Consider the following 17,726-nt stretch of genomic DNA (forward strand, 5'->3'; position numbering starts at 1 on the left):
GATCAATCGTTCCCTTATATTTGGAACATTTACAGGAATAAATTTTGCTGATGAAGTAGCAATAAGTTGGAAATATCAGAATGTGAATATCAAATCGGTCATTCTGTCTGCAAGTACAGTACAGTCGCACATACTGAACACTCGGCGTAGTGAGACTCAGTCAGTCACTAAGCTCATCCCGTATGTATCTATATACAAGTTCGCCTATCATACATGACCGGCCATGACCGGTTGTAAAGCTAAGAAATAATTAAAACATCCTGTAGGCCTACATGTACCTTATTCTATTCCTTCATTTTCTCATTGTGATAAGTTCATCTCAACTTGGTGTGACGATCTGAACTGGTAGCACTAGCAGTTATTTTTTGCAATCTGTTTTCATTCGGCGAATCTTCGCTCTTCGTGCTTTACTGTAATATTCCCTATGCATATCGTGGATGGCTTGGCCTATCCCAAATCACCCCGGCCAGCACTTTTCCCATTTTTAAATCCTCACACTTTATTCAGGAACTTCATTCTTGATTTGATCATGATATTTCCTTCATGTAATTCTTATTTTATTGAAGATATTTTTCATGTAAAGTTGACAATGACTGAATTGGCCCGATGCATGCCACAGTAATACACGGACATTGTGTTTACAATCAAACCCGGAAGTAACTGTGTGTCCCTGGGCTGACGTCATCAACGAAAGCGCCCAATTTGAACGATTTCGTTTTGTAATTTAGGGGGTGCCAATATCCAATCTTTGCATGGAGATTATGTCTAGCCTGTAACGCTATGCAAATAAAAAATATTCTTTTCTGCTTCCTGACATCATAAGCTTTCCATTGATATATAACTTTATTTTCAATGAGGTTCACCTTTAAATAAATCTCCTGAAATAAGTCCTCCCCCTATATTTTCATTCTGTGTTTTCATCTTGTGTACGATATATTTGCACAGCTGGTTTCTTTGGGCTGGTTTATGTTGTTTTTACACCCCGGTTGTACTTGTTTAGAGGTAATAATTGCATCATTGCAGGGTTGGGGAAAAACAACTACTTGTTTAGGGGTGCAAATTTCAGTCTCAGAAATATTTCTTTAGGGTGCTTTTTGTGAGTCCATGGACGCGTCTGATACCCTCCCTTGCCACTATAGTGTCCCCGGGGTCTTTACACTTCAGTGGTTTGAAACAAAAAAAAGTCTCAGGTCATCATAATGTTGTAATATTGGTCATTTGAGGATTTAACCTTCTACCCTAATTGATAATAATGTATTTTCACTGTGAGAGTTCATGGTACAGTTATGTAAAAATTGTCCTTGGACATCTTGTTCATGGACCACTTGTTCCATTGAAAACTGTGCTATAGAGAATTAGTGGCATGTGGTATTGAACTATTATGTTTTTCCCGGCTGTTTTTGTTGTTTATTGAGTTCTATAATTATCCTGGTATATAAACTTATGTAAGTTGGTACGTGTCAGCTATAAATGCGAATTGGATTTATTTAAATCACAACAATATTCACGCTCCGTGTCTGTGCAAGAAATTTATATTCGCTTTAGATATGGACCGCGTGTTAATAGTTTACGCGATCACAGTTGCGTTTGTGACACATGGCGTCTACGCGCAACAGGAGGGTAAGTATTAGTATTTTATATTGACTTATGTATTAATCAAGTTTGTCATTGTAAAGAGAGCAGAGGGTGTTTTTAAACATGTCTAGATGTATACAGCATGATTCGATCAGGAAAGTTCTCAACATTCCTTATTCGATTTTGCAGGTATTTCTCGCAAGAACTACCCGAGGGATATCCAGATAGAAATTCCGTGCCTAAATCTCTCTAAATTTTTCCATAGTTTTTGGTATTTGAATAAGTCTTTTTTGAATATATTACTTTCATCGCTTAAATGAGGTAGCTTTTAACTGGATGCAGGTTCTGTCCACGTGGCAGGGGCTATTTTAGAAGAAAAAAGTCACTGCACGTTAGTAAACGTAAAATCTAAAAGATCAGCTAGCGGAGACAAGCTTTAGGGAAGGGGTTGCTGGCAGAGGGTTGTCTCCCCTCGAGTAGTGTAAACTTTACAAATCACGCGTTACAATCACGCATTTTACTGACTCATTTTTGACGTTAAGGGCTGAGAGCTGATCGAGAGCACATCACTCAGACATACCAAATTGCATTCTGAATACGAGGAATAGCCTTAACTGATATCAAATAATTTTGAATTTTTTTTTGAAATTTGCGATATAATACAAATTTTATGACAAATTATATTAAAAAAGGACATTTTTGACATTAACAATCCCCGAAGTAAAGTTTATCAATCTAATGATATGCACTTAGTTAAAGTTGAAAATTAATACATGTCTGGTTCACTAATGTATTTCACTAATTCATTTCATTTTTAATTACCTACAGCTCCAAGAAAGTACGCACTAGGATCATAAATGTTATTAAGTTTATGGTATTGATGGTATTGATATGCAAAAACGAATACAATCTCTGCAAAAATGAATAAAATGCGCACAGGTGCCTACAATTGCACAAATTAATATCTGTAAAATATAATAATAATATAAAAATCCTTTTGATTTACTTAGAAAGGTAATAGGTTTCATTTAAAATGTCATTCCATTTAATTGAATTGTCATTATTGAAAACTCCATAAAAGTACACAGAACCTCTTTATTAAATGTTAAATGAAATGCACACGTGTCCCTACCATCTTTTAACCTGTCGCACAGTAGCGTAAAGTTCTCAAAATGTGAATGTGGTAAGATTTCTGCAACTTAAAGTGATGCAAAGATGCATAAGTTGTCGGCAAATTGCATAAAAAAGTTGCATACAAATTCATTACAAAAGATTAAACACACTCTTCATGAACTAAATGTCTATAGTGCTCAACTTAAAACACTAGATGCTCAGTCCATAAACAGGGTGTTTATTTTCAAAAAGCAATATACAGGGTGAGTCCAAAAAGTGCAATAGTGCAAAGAATCCATCTTTATTTTATAACCACATTGAACTTTTAGGATTTAAAACACATGATATATATATTCATTAGTGGCCTTGTGTGAAAAAACGAAGTAATTAGCACTTGCCGTTCTGTTTTTATGACACATTTTACAGCGATACCCAATTTTAATGCTTGTCCACGAGATATCTAAACTTTGAATGTCAGCGCACTATACTATTATACTATTAGGAACAACTGCCATTTTCATTGGGCACTGAAGTAAAATGGAGCTTGCTTTTATTTGTTGTTATTTTCCTATTTACCCTTACATTAAAAATGTTCATTCTCTATAAAAGAAACATAAAAATATATGGGTGGGTTTTTCAAATGTCGAAAGGAATGTGTGCAAATTGAAGTGGTGTGTAAAATTGGAGTTAGGTGAGGTATGAAGGACTTAAGTAATATTAAAAAGTTAGTTTGAACCGGAAAAGGGAATTGAAAGAACACAAAAAACAACCTTGTTTTACGTTAAGCCAGTTTAAGATCTGGTGTCCTTATTTCGCAATGTGTGCTCTCATTCAAATTATGGTGCCTCGTGGACAAAGAGCTAAAATGGGTATCGCCGTAAAATGACTCATAAAAGTTTAAGGGTTCTCTTGCTTTTTTTTACAAGTGGTGTATACTGAGTGTGGCATTTTCAATAATGGGAAAGTTCAACATGAATGGAATATTGATTCGTTGACCCTTTTACTCACCCTGTATATACGTTTAATACCAAAATGATTTGATGTGTTCATCATTAAGTGTCTAGTTTAGCGTTGAAAGTGTTCAATTTAGTATTTACATCTATACGTTTACCTTGTAAGCACATAGAAGAGTTTAAACCGGCTGATATCACATGCATTTGAAAAACAATCAATTTTTTAAATAATTATCATATGGTTAAGCAATGCTTTTTTCACTGATCTGGACTCCTCTCTACTAATATATCGCAAACAGGCCCATAACCAGGATTTATTTGGGGGGGGGGGGGGGGGCTGGACTGATTTTGAAAAAGTGGACCTTTTTCAAAATTTGCACCTTTTTGGACTAGGACGGATTTTGAACTTAGTGGACTTTTTCCCAAAATTTTCACCTTTTTTGACCAAGAAGGCTTAAAAGATTTTCGCTCGCTACGCTCGCAAACGGGAATTTTTGGGTTAAAAACGGGGATTTTTTTGAAGTTTTGGGATGGGGACGCCGCCCCACCCCCTGCGTTACGGGCCTGATTGCAAATAAATAAATTATATGGTCTTTAAAGGTTTCCTTGGCCATAAGTATTGTAAATTTTGATTAGGAAAAACTCCCGATATTGAGTTAGAGGGATTATCAAGCTGCCCCCGATACGAGGTCTGCTTGCCGTATAGGCTGCGCACTGCGCGATGAAAATGTTCCTGATGGTCATAATTTTTGGTCTGTTTTATTGGGACAATTGCGCACGAAGCGCGCAAAACCTTTCCATTTTACACTATTTTAGAACAAACAAAGGTGATATGTTGTGGTAATTTGCAACATTACACTAGTTTGCCCCAAATTAAGGTGTTTACCGGTCTAAAAAAAGAAGATGCACAGGGCAATTCTGGACAATTTCTGTCCGGTATATGGAGCTTTGCACCACGGTGACCAAAAAATTGGGAGGAGAGGGCGTTACCAGAGGCGTTGTTCTTGATTTCCCCTGCCAATTGAATGTTTGACTGATCGCCACAAACTATACAATATAGGATTTCCCGACTAGATCAGACTTACTTTGTGGAGGAACTTCTTTAATTTCTTAGTAATTTTTCGGGCTGAAACTAGTATAGAACTATTTTAAGCACGGATTTTTTATTCTCACTGCACGGATTTCTATTCTCACTGCACGAACGTGCCAGGAGGCACGTTAAAATAGCCCTTGCCACGTGGTCCAGGATCCGCCGTATATTCAAATTTACATATTCATATTTTATTTCCACGGAAGTCATTTATACAAAGAACAGCAACGGTCATCATAATACTGAAAACAAGAACAGGTTGGAAGGCCAAAGATGTCAGAAAGTTGGCCTTTTCCTAAATATCATATGAAATATATTACCGAAAAAAGTAATAAGTATGTCTCAACCAAAATAATTTACACGACAAATAACCAAAATACAAGACAGGGGACGGTGCTCGGAGGAAACGACGTATCTACAAAGAAAAAACCAAACAAAACAAAAGGAAACAATGGTATGTGTACCTTTGTTCACGAAATGAGACAATGGCCTGCTTTTTGTTAACCAGCATTCTTCAAAATGAGCAACATAATGATTGTTGACTTAACACGGTTTGGAAATAATTTCTTCATATTTTTGGTGTTATCTGTCGTTTACATATCCTTCCTAAAACACAAAAGTGCGACCCTCTCCAAACATCTAATTAGCTAAAAATTTAGGACATGTTACAAAACTATATTTTCTAGAACCTATTTAGAATAGTTTAAATGTAGCTTGTACCGTTTTTTTGTGGCATCCTTCAGAACGGAGCGGTCCGTTACCAATATAGCTCAATATTTTCGGTCAAATCTCCATTCAATTAACACGGGGAGTTGGCTAGCTATGAGCTAGCTATGCTTTGCCCTCACTCATATTCTACGAAAGTGCGACCCCTTCTGAACATCTAACCTAGCTGTAATTTTAGGTCATGTTAGAGAAATATATTTGCTAGAAGTTTGGAGAATAGTTAAAATATTGGCCGGTTATTTTTCACACAGTGATGTTAACTAGGCAATGCCCATATACCTATATAACATACACTGTTTGTAGAGGTCACGCGTCAATGGTGAGAGCACTGTGTATTGTGTATAGGAAAACGGACAGTAACTGCAGTATGCGAGTATTTCTATATTGCTGCATGGTTGACTGTGGTGGGTGTAATTAGTGGCGTCGATTTGTGGATGAAGAGGAATGGGTTTTTGGCATTGAAGAAAATAATGGGGGGGTTACAGGACTTTGGCATTTTTTTTCATAGGGCATTATGTAATTATTTATTGTTACATTATCCAGAGATGGAACCGAACCGAGACTGGGGGCCAGTCTAATGTCTGGTTGACCAGATTTAAATTAAATCTTAATTTCATCAAATAACTTTTATTTTGTAGCTTAGATGTAAGAGTATAGTCATGAATAATTTCAATATCCTGGCACGTAAGATAACAGATGTGATGATGTCAATGTCGTACTATCCTTTTATTTCTCCTTAAACTTAGATGCAACATCCAAAAGAACAATGAAGGAGGCGATGGATTGGTTCATTACAATGGCTACTGAAGGAAAATACTGGTCGGAATGGTAAGTATCCTATAGACGAATCCAACGAGCCAAGTCATGGTCAGGATTTGGTCGGCCATCTTTGGTTTCCCGCTAGCACCAACCTGGGGTATTGAGCGCCCGATTGTGCAAATAAAAGCCGCCTAACACCTGGAGAAGATGCAAAGACGAGGAGGGTTAATATAATAATATATACAATAGAGGTAATCCTGTCGCACCTATTCATACATAGCCCTTTTGTTCATCCATTTGTACATCTATGAATACATGCGACGGGATTACCTGCGGAATTATCTCTATTGTATTATTCTATTAACCCTCCTCGGCTTTTATTACACAACTGTTGGAACTGTATTGTGTTGTAAACTTAAATCAATCTTTTGTCTACCTGTGTTTTCGCGGAAGGTGTAAAACGGGTGATGGAATGCAGTTTAAAATTTCCACCAAGGCCGAATTATTTCACATTTTGGATGCATTGTAGCCGGCGGGGACCCAACTAAAGGCTGCTAGTCAGGTGTAGGGATGCGTGTATTTGGATTCGTCTATATAGTACTATTAGTAGGTAGGTAGCTTTATACATGCAGTGCCCGCACACCGACATCGCCCGGTTAATAATTACATTATACAACCAGAGACACTGAAATGAATACACGGGATCGATACACGTAAATGTGCTATGCACGATTTATATTCAGACGATAAATCTTTGGATACCGGGGTGGAAAATGATGAATATCTCCCGTAAATGATTTCGTATAAAGAAACCAGATGTGGTTCCTTGCACTTGAATATATATATTTTGAACATATATGATAGTCGTTAGTTTGCGCTTTGAGAGAGTAGCTTGCGTCTTGAGCTGAAAAAGTGACCAAAATTCAAGATTTTAAATAGCGCAGCGTAGACCCTCGTGGAGGTAGTCTCGGGCCAGACGGTATGTGGCTATCACGAACATACAGGATCGACGAGTGTCAAACCTACTGACACAAACTGGCTGTGTAGGAGACTATCGTAGAGGCAATCTATAAGCAGATGACAATGGCGAATGTATGCTCGCTGACCGTACAGAGGTCAGTCACAGGCTAATGTCATTAACCTTAGTCGGATGTCCTTCAGCCCACTATGCATTTAAAAACTATTAAACAGGTGGGAACACAATGGCCATGCGTGGCTGTGGATTCAACCTACCATGGCATTTTCTGCCATGAAGATATCGGGGCGATGACACTGTGGCCCGGTCTCGTGTGATAGGATGATATAGTGTGATGGAGCTAATGGTTAACACGCCCACCATGATATCACGGTACGGTCTACCATGGCTGCCTATTTTGTCCAAAAACTGTTTGACTTTTGAGATAAACAACTTTTTTAATTGTGCAATTATTACCTCTTCGATTTGATTCATTTTGGTTTTGGATAAAGTGTTGATGGATAGAAACTAAAGGAATAGTTTCGGTACAATTTCCAAGCCTTCTATTTATTTTATTATTTCTATTATATCGCGCCTTTTGTAGATGTAAGCCTTTTTGCAGCTCAGTTAATTTAGCTGTTTTCTAGAAACCACCTTTGCAATCAAATTTGAGCCCATTTTGTTGCAATATGTTATGCAACTTGACTTTCAAAATCAAAAAGAAAAATTGAAATATCTCATTTACTTTTTGAATTATGAATTTTTAATTAAATTCGGCAAAATGCCATTTTCGGCCATTTTTGGAGTATTTCTGAAGATACACCTTTTGTTAATTAAAATTAATTTTTTCAAACATAGTGACCCAAAAACAGTTCCTTTTGGTTTTAAAAGTTAAAGAACAGTCAAGGCTACTATATAACATCAAAAAATGTTATATTCATTTTAAGTTCAGATTTCCAGAAATTCCCGAAAATTTCCCGAAGGGGGAATATACCATATCTCCGGAAGGGAAGGTGGTACGAAGGTCAAACAAGCACCAAAATGTGTATTTTTACCCACACTATAACGTTATTCCAATAACTCAATTTCGGCCAGGGGTGGACGTAAGCCCTTTTGCATCTCAGCTCTATTTGCCTTGTGTTTATTCCTTTGTTTAGGCCAAGTAAAATAAAAAACATGTTTCACGTCCGGGTTTTTGAAAAAAGGGAGGAAGAGGGGCCTTTTTAATTTTTATCGCAAAGTCTGTGTAAATACCCATAATTAGAGCTGTTTTAGCGTATACAATAATGCCTGGAAAAAGGAGGAGGCCTCTTTTTATTTGTTGTTCTGAGAGATAGGCCCCCTCTAACTATCACAAAACCTTATAAATGTGTTCCTTGTATATTAGAAAGGCTATAGAAAGCATCTCTACTTCCTAGACATATTTTTGAAAAGTTATATACCCCCCAGTAACGGAATATCAAAAAATAAAAAATAAATTGAAGAAACCTCAAAAAAGGAAGCGGGAGGGGACGTGAAACATGTTTATTTTTTTATTTGGCCTTACATATAACAGATTTAGTAAAGATTGAAGGACCATTTTATGTACACTGTAAATCCAAGTGTTTAGGGTTTCTTTAACACTTTTTAAACACGGCAAGGTGTTTTATTTTTCGTTAACACAGTAAAGGTATAGGACCTTAACACCTAAACACCAAAGTAAACACAACGTACACACATAAACACAAATAGTAAACATATGAGAGTATTTAGATTCTAAACATTCAACATGTTTACTTTCAAAATTATTTAGAAAGTAAACACACCAAATGTTTACAAAGAGAACCAGTGACTAAGATATGACGTATTCACTTCGCGACAGCTAATTACATCAAGCAATACCAAGGAAACGACAAGGATTGATATCGCACTTCGCACAACTGTCAGCTTGATGGCTTTGGTTTCAAACGGATTTCACACCGTGGAGATCCTGGGTGCGATTCCCAGCTCTGCCAATTTTTGTTCAAGAGGGAAAAATACTACACTTTCTGAACTACGAATTTATTTTACGCTCAAGGACCATGATTAAGAGTTAGACCATTTCTGATGGCTGTGTCTCTTACCACTCATACAGACACACTCCTTCTGGAATCCAAACCACGGATCGCCCTCTTGAAACCTCTTAAAGTTGCGTGTAAATATAATCTACCATAAAACGTTGACAACGTAAAGAAAACAGCAAGTGACTCTAATCCAGCGGCGATGTAACATATGTTTAAATTACAGTCTCCTTTATCTGTTGTTTATTTTTCAAAACTTGCTGGTCACAGCTACCGCGTGACTCCAAATATACGGGAGAAAAAATATAAATGCAGTTTCAGCTTGACCATTACAACAAATGTGCTTGGTCTACGGGAAACAAACTTGTTTTTTGTTTAGCCTAACAATAGGTTTTTCATTAATTTCTACACAATTTCCTCTTTATTTCTATCTTACTATAGGTCTGGTAGAAAGAGGGAATGCGACACCCGGGAGCAAGAAGACAATTTTTGGAATATTTCCTATAGAGGTAAAATATGCATCATTTAGAGAATAAAAGATAGGATTTTGTCTTTTGCCTATCCAATATCGTGTCATAATGGATGGGCTGGCCAATATTTTTATCGTAGTGGATACCGGCGCTATCTTTTATTCTCATTCTTATTCAGTATTAGTGTAATTTTTGCGAGAAAAACTGCCTTTTTTCAGAAAAAAATTAAGTTACTTTTGTGAGGACATCCCCGTTGTATTAAATGAACGAGAGCCATTACGGGCCCGGGGGCAATGTGAACGCACGGGCCCCTTTGATCAGTGATGACGGTGCAGGACTTCATAAGTGTGTGTGTGTGTGGGGGGGGGGGGGCAACAGTGGCATAAATTTCTTTGTAACCTGAGGTAGGGAGGTTGGTGTAAAATCCTTGAACATATGTTGCAGCGGAGCGAAAGTAGCAGTTTAGCTGCCAATAATCAAATATGAACATTGAAGGAGACAAATGCGCAATTTGAACGGCATTTTGCTCCCAGATTAAGTTTCTCTTAACAACTTCCACGCGAATTAAAGCCAATTTGAAGCTAAAATGGTCCAAGTAAGAATCGGTGAACTGGACAAATGCGCGCGAAGCGCGAGAAAATTTGTAATTCGAATTAGTGACTTTTGCTCCCAAATTGGAGTTATTGAAACAAACTCCGTGCGAAGCGCGGAAAAATTGCCAATTTTAAGGTAATCAAATAATAAAGTGAAGGGACAAATGCGCGCGAAGCGCGGGCAAATTTGCAATTTGTGTTCCCACGGTTAAGCTGCACTCCCCTAATTTCTCGAAGATTTCATTATATCGAGGATGATCATTTTGGCAAAAGCAAAGAGTAAATTCAAGTGAAATATTTATTAGAGTTTTTTTGATTAAAAAAGTAGACTTAATTTTGTCCAAAATGAAGATGTAGATTTCGAAATGGAGTCACCCATTCAGGTAACCCCATTTGAAATTTTAGCGGTTTTGAAATTGAACCCTGTATAATCTTTAACTTTGGAAATGTAGAATTACCAAGGGGTAATAATTTTACCCCCACATAATCTCATTTTACACCACCCATAGAGCCGGGCCATAGAACAATAACTTCCATAATGTTTGCCATTTTAAGTTACGCACAAAGCGTACGTACACCACCAGAATCCTATTGCTGCCGTACTCTGGTACTCTGTGTGTACTCTAGAGTAGCTACAAAGTAGCTGGGCAGCAGTGTACCTGGAGTGTAAGAGACTGAGAGGGGGAAGTGGGTAATAATTCCGGGTTAAAAAAACAAAACATAAAAGTGAAAAATAGAACAATAGAAACCGGACAGAACTGGCGGTCAACCGCCTGTCGAGTTTTGATTTCATCCCTAACTTAATAACCAATTGACCTAAGAAATTTTAATGAATTGTTTAATTCGTTGGAACAATTTATATAACATACCAACACCAACAGTGATTTTCTCTTAAATATTGAGTCTAGTATACACAGCGGTCCTTACCCATTTTGGAGCAGCTGACCCTGTTATGGGTGGGAGACAGTGGGAGAATAGAGAGATTGCGAAGAGGCGTTCACTGCAAACGTCATACGGGATACGGATTACGGCATTATGCGGTAGAACGTGATAATGCCGTTCACATCCAAACTAGCCTCCTACACAGCCAGTTTGTGTCGGTCCTAACGCTCGTCGTTCCTAGTATGTTTGTGATAGCCGCATAGAGTCTGAACCAAGACTACATGTAAAAGCTCATGGTGGCGTTATGCTGAGACAAATATATCTAAAGATATAGGGAGCACACATTGATTCACCTTGGGTGCATCGAACCTGAGAAGAGTATCTTCTTTCATCAAACCCACTTTCCTCGGCAGGCCCTATTGATATGCAAATACGACTGGCTGTATCTATAATTGCTCTGAGCATTCAGTCCAGATTAGCGATATTTGAGTTTTGAGAGCTATTGGAAAATAAGTATATAGGCCTATATTCACACGTGTATGATATTTGTCTAAATAACCTAAACAGAGTTTGATGTTGGATGCCTAAGAAGTCGTTATGGTGTATATATTCGAATAAAAAAGAAACAAACTCCATTATCATATAAATAGTACCCTGTTTACTTTTTAAAGCAAAATGAAAATAGATAATCTAATGTGCCTAGTTCGATTACTACCCAGCAAACACAAATATATTACAGAACACGTTAAATGTCGGGTTAAAGGGTATGTGGGTGTCAAGGGTATAAAAAGGTTTTGACATTCAACAAACATTTTGTTCAAAACTTGTTGGAAACCATTCTAACACAATAGACTTAAGTACACAAAATGTTTGCCGAACGATATTTTACTATAACATTTTGAATTTTGGTTTAAAATTTTGTTGTATTATTTTTTCAGTATAACACGTTTAAAAAAAGAGTTTTCATGATTTTTATATAAACCGATATTGATATGTTATCAAACTGTTCCAAAAACATAATGCATTATCATGTTTTAAAAACATTTTGGTGTTTGCTGAATAGTATCCATAAGCAAAACACTTTGACAGCTGTTTAATGCAACGAAATAGCAATGGCGAAAAATGACGTTGCACGAACTGCTGTCACCCGTCCCAAACAGACAATTCTACGTCCCAAACAGATAATTCTACCGCATTATGTCGTAAGACGTCACGATCTTGCCTAAAACGCCTCTTCGCAAGCTGATTTTTGGACGGCATTTTCCACACACAAATGAATAGGCAATCTTCCCGTTCGAATTCGCGCCAAAAAAAAATCTAAATTTATTCACTTCTTCTTGTCTATACTAGGTCAAATTGTAACCCCCAAAATGGATTATATTACATATCGGACTCTACTTGTTCTATTTGGATAGCCTACTTTGATTTGCTTCATAACACGACAAACATAACAATTTTCTGCATTTTATAATGTGTTTTTTTGTCATTTTGGAACGTCATTTTTTGCTACCAACCGCAACGTAATCGCCTTACGGTAATTCCACGATTGACCAATTCACAATAGATTTCACCCTCTAGAGGGCATACTAACTGATTTTCGACTAATGTAGCTTGCCGTTGGCGTTCCCGTATCACGTTTCACGTAAATTTCGCAATCTCTCTATTAATACCATGTCTTCCATAAGGGATGTATGGATTTCAACTGGAAGCGCCCATTATTGCATTACTCTTCTGCCGAACCTTTCGACTTTCTGGCCTTGGTTGTTCACGGTAACCCTGTGCAATTTTTGTTTTCATTTAAAATGTGTGAGCCGGTAGCCTGATGGAGCTCCTCAAATTTGGAATTTCTTTTTACAGTTTTCCCCCAAATTTTAAGTAAATTTTGAAAATGTTGGCTAGAGTGAGACAAAATTGGGCTATTTCACGAGTAGGATATATGCACGTATGCTCGCGAGCTATTTTCGGGCCATAGGCAAGTCCGATATTTGTTTATTGAAGCCTGACAGAAATATCAATAACTGATATGTTATTTCACAAACTTATTCTTAATTTTCTATTCCTTATTCATTTTAGATGCTAAGATGTTCCTGAAACGGACAGATGAGGTAAAGCGCGGAACCTCGTTCAACAGTGAAGTGAAAGAATATATTAACCAAGAATGTTGTGTTGATTCTTGCACCATGGAAGAAAGTTCAGAATTATGCTATTTGTGATGGCTTTATCTCTCAAAAATATCTTGTTGCTTTACAGTTACACGTAAAAGAAAACGTGCCTATAATAATACTTTAAATAAACTTATATTAATCATGTGGAATTAAAAAAATCTAGAAAAAATGTGTCAAAATTTCTTTTTTTAGCCTACTTTGTCAGCTGTTGTCAAGGACCAGGGTGTAAATATAGCCCGTTCGCACGTCCGAGACGGGCTACTTTGTTTTCGGATGTGTTATTTTCTTAGCCAGCCCGTCCGACGGACGCCCCGAAATGTTGCCACTATAAACTACAGTGGAAATTCCAATTAAATGAACACAGCCTGACATAGCGTGACGATTTTTTGCGTACAATGCGTGATGTACGCCATGCGCCAGCGTGTGCGACTGTGCGTGGGTAACGCGGACATGAATCCAACCATGTAAACGCACCCGTGATTGGTTAGTGTTGTATCCATGGTCGTGCGTTCGCGTTGTAGTTTGAAATACGCAAAATATGATCGCGGTTTGATTGAATACAGCTGTTGAAAGCTGCGTTCATTCAATTGGAATTCCCACTATAGTAGTGGCATACCGACCACCAAAATGCCAGGACAAAATTGACCGAATTTGATATGCTTATCTAAGTTATTTTCGTTTGGCCTTTTTAAAGCCACAATTATCCTTGGCCCATTTTAGCATTAAAATTGCATTTTTTGCAATCGAATACGTCCCAGTATTCTGAAATACACGTCTAGCCCTCTTTTTGTTCAATTATCCATTGTATTTCGTTTGTTCGAAGTCTGATCAACTGTCGATTATATCAAGTAATGTGGACGGGTCAAAATCATCTTGGTTAGGTCAAGATAATCTTGGACAGCTTAATAAAGTTTGAACAAGAGAAAAACATGTTCGTATATTTAGAAACACTGCATGGCCACATTATCTGACTTTTTGGATATTTCAACAAACTTAAAATCCATCAAAGTTCAGCATTCATATTGAATGGAACGATCAAACTACAGAGCACTCGGTACACCATAGTCTCGGTCCCAGCCGATTTGTGCTCCTTCGTCACTAAACAAACCGTCTGGCGACAACCTCATAAAACGTCTTTCCTGATTGGCTGAATTAACTCCGTAAAATATTGTGTTGCCAAATAAGGCAAGTGATGGACAGCCATGCGGCGATATAAATCCCCGTATTAATCAACACAATGTATGTGAGTACGCGTTGCGAGTCGCTGACATGAAAGGCGATATCAGACGAGTACGCCTCAGTGGCTGCAAGCTAGCGTACATTTTGCGTTTGCGGTATCTACAAAGTACGATGTTTGTGTCACTTACATAAGTCACACCCTAATTCATCATCCATAGCCAATTGAAAACCTTTTTATTTGGAAATTCATTAAACCAATCAGCGATAGTCATTTCGGGGTTGTCGCCAGACGGTTTGTTTAGTGACGGAGGAACACAAACCGGCTGGAACTGAGACAAGGTACACCACTGGCCATCTTCTATTGCAATGCATAGTCGATCGATACATGTTGAAATCGACACAATAACCGAGATACACCTTTTTGCTTTGAAATTAATTTTCTCGGCCAAATAAAAAAAAAATCAGTAATGTCAGATAAAAACATAGTGCTTAGATATACCTGGTGTTAAACTTTTACGGTAAGAATTTGGATTTTTACATATTTAGCGTTTCAAACTAATATAGTTCGCTAAAGAAAGATTTTCCCCAACTCTATAACCCAGCAAACACAAAAACGTGTTTAAAACGTTTTAAATATATCGTGCTAAATGACCCAGCAAACACAACAACAAGTTATATTTTGGGTTTTGGTTTATGTAAAAACGTTTTAATAACATTAAAATGTCGGGTTATATAAAGGTCATGAAATCGTTTTAAAACGTTTTGTATGAAAACACACTACAACAATATTTTTAAAATAATTTCGAAATGTCATTGTAAATTATTTTTGCAAATATTTTTGGCCAAATAGTTTGTCAACAATTAAATAACATAATGTTAAAATATATATTTGCACCCAGCAAACACAGAAATGTTCTTTACAAAACGTTTTAATAACATTTAAATGTCGGGTTATATAAAGGTCGTGAAAACATTTTAAAAACGTTATTGTAAATATTTGGGCAAACATTTTTTGCAAAATATTTTTTCAACCCCAAAATAACATTCTGTTAAGAATGATTTGTACCAAGTTTTCAAAAATGTTTTTGAAATGTTATTAAAACGTTTTCCCCCCACATTTCTGCAAAAGTGCCCATTTTATTGGTTTTTTTTTTTCTTTTTGACAATTTAAGCCGATTGTCCCACACTCACACATTTCAAGCCGGATTGGCGCTTATGGTCCCATATGATGTGCTTTAAAAAGTTGGGGAAATCTTTTTAAGCGAACTAAATTTATATTACTTTGCAAAGCTAAATAGTTGACACCAAAAAAGCTCACAAGTAAAGGCCTGTAAAATCTTACACTAGAAGACTAAATTTCATGTCTAAGTTTAACACCAGGATTTGAAAATAAATACAGTATCATGCATTGTGGTTTTCTGTTGATATTTATTGAAAAAAGTATGCTTTTCGTTTGGTCGAGAAAATATATTTTAAAGTGAAAAGGTGCATCTCACAATTTTGCTCATTTCAACACCGAATTCAATCGGCTCCAGCGCCTGATTAAATGACTGAGTGAGCCTTGTATGCCTTGTGAGGTATCGATGGACTAATGTTCTGAGTGAGAGGGCCTTAATTTAGAATTTAAATATTTTACATTATCAGCGCTAAACTGCATGTATTATTCAAGTTTATGCATATTATATTTGAAAGTATACAATACGGGTGTATATTAAATGACACCTGAAATACCTCTATTGAATAATGCAAGTTAATTTGTATTGCGTTTCTTAAAAGTAGGCCTACATAATTGAATAATTAGGCATACCGGACTCACGTGATGGACGCTGATAAGTGAACACGCACAATATCAGGGGCTCGAATTTTGTTGAATTTTGGAAGCTCAAATTGAGTCATAGAGGGGCTGAATACAATCATAATGAAGAACGATCCTAAGAGAACAGCCTCGCCATCAAAGTCTCAAAACCGAAAGCCGAATAAAATGAGGAAATCATTGTCTACAGACTTTGAAAGGGACGCCAGTAAGCTTACGAGTCACCCATAAGGCTTGATGGTGCTTCCGGTTCAAATGAAGATGGCGGCGCCCAGAGTCGCGATAATGTAGTTATGTTAGCGGAGGGAGCACCTCAATGGTTCAGAGAGGAAGAGCGCTTTTTTGATGTTTTTAAGGAACGCAGAGAGCTCTTTTAGAGCTTGAAATTTGAAGTAGATACCGTGAAAGAAGATGTCGTGACTTTTAAGAAGAAGTTTGAAACGCTGGAAGCAAAAATCGATGACTTAGAGAACCTAAGTAGGCGTTGTAATTTGGTTATTTTTAATTTGCCATTGGTTGGGAAGGCACAGACTGTTCCAGTTTCATTTCCAAGAGTCTGAAGGATCATTGCAACATAGATTCTGTTAGCATCAAAAGAGCACACCGTACAGGAAGCTTAACTTTCCTGAGCCTGGTCATGCTGCTCCTGGTGGTGTTAGACCACCCAAGCCACGTCAATTCACAATGGTTTGACATTTTATCAGGAGAAAGAGAAATGCCGCAAAGCCTTGGCTGATCTGTTCAAGAAACAAAAGTTTGGTGATGCTAAACTGTTCGTGGCCAATGACTTTAGCGTTAAAGCTCAGAGGATGAGGAAGAGGAAACTTGAAGAGTTGCGACGCCTTAGGAATCAGGGGAAACAGGCATTCTTCATATATCCAGGAATTATCAAGATTCGTGTTAAGGATAGCCATCTCCGGGATCCATGAGAATTTGAGACATTGTGCAGTAATAGAAATTTTAGAGTCAACTCTGAAGTGTACTGCATTTTTCAAACTAAATTTTGGTTTAATTTGTAACATTGGAACTTTAATCAGATGGAGATTGTCCAATGACTTTTATCTTTTAACAACATTCCAGGTTTTATATAATTATAAACTGTGGATTTATTTCCTGGTTTGAACTTTTTGGATGGCATTAACTTTGTTGAGTCGTCGATAATGGAACTTATGTTGATTTAATTTCTTTTTGTGCTTAATCATGTATCTGAAATATGTTTATCATTTATATGCATTTTGAGGAGGGGAAGGAGATTCAATTTTTTCTTTGAGGGGGGGGGTTCCCAAATTTTATTCTTATTTGAGATCTCTTTCTGGTTCTTTAAAAAATGAAAATAATATGTGCCTTGTGATTTGTTTGCACTTTCTCATTGCTTGGGAATGGGGTAGTGTCAACATGGCAATATACATGCCAA

At 37.1% G+C, this 17,726-nt stretch overlaps 1 protein-coding gene across 1 annotated transcript; it reads left to right on the forward strand.

Moving 5' to 3' along the window:
* Positions 1-1,379: 1,379 nt before the first annotated feature.
* LOC140160274 (uncharacterized) lies at positions 1,380-13,484 on the forward strand. Its single transcript, XM_072183545.1, has 4 exons — positions 1,380-1,620; positions 6,204-6,285; positions 9,652-9,719; positions 13,229-13,484. Exons 1-4 carry the CDS (start codon positions 1,548-1,550, stop codon positions 13,366-13,368), a joined length of 363 nt encoding a protein of 120 aa, XP_072039646.1. The 5' UTR covers positions 1,380-1,547; the 3' UTR covers positions 13,369-13,484.
* The last annotated feature ends 4,242 nt before the right edge of the window (positions 13,485-17,726 follow it).

The sequence above is a fragment of the Amphiura filiformis genome, chromosome 9 (genome assembly GCF_039555335.1).
Source record: "Amphiura filiformis chromosome 9, Afil_fr2py, whole genome shotgun sequence".
Taxonomy (NCBI): Eukaryota; Metazoa; Echinodermata; class Ophiuroidea; order Amphilepidida; family Amphiuridae; genus Amphiura; species Amphiura filiformis.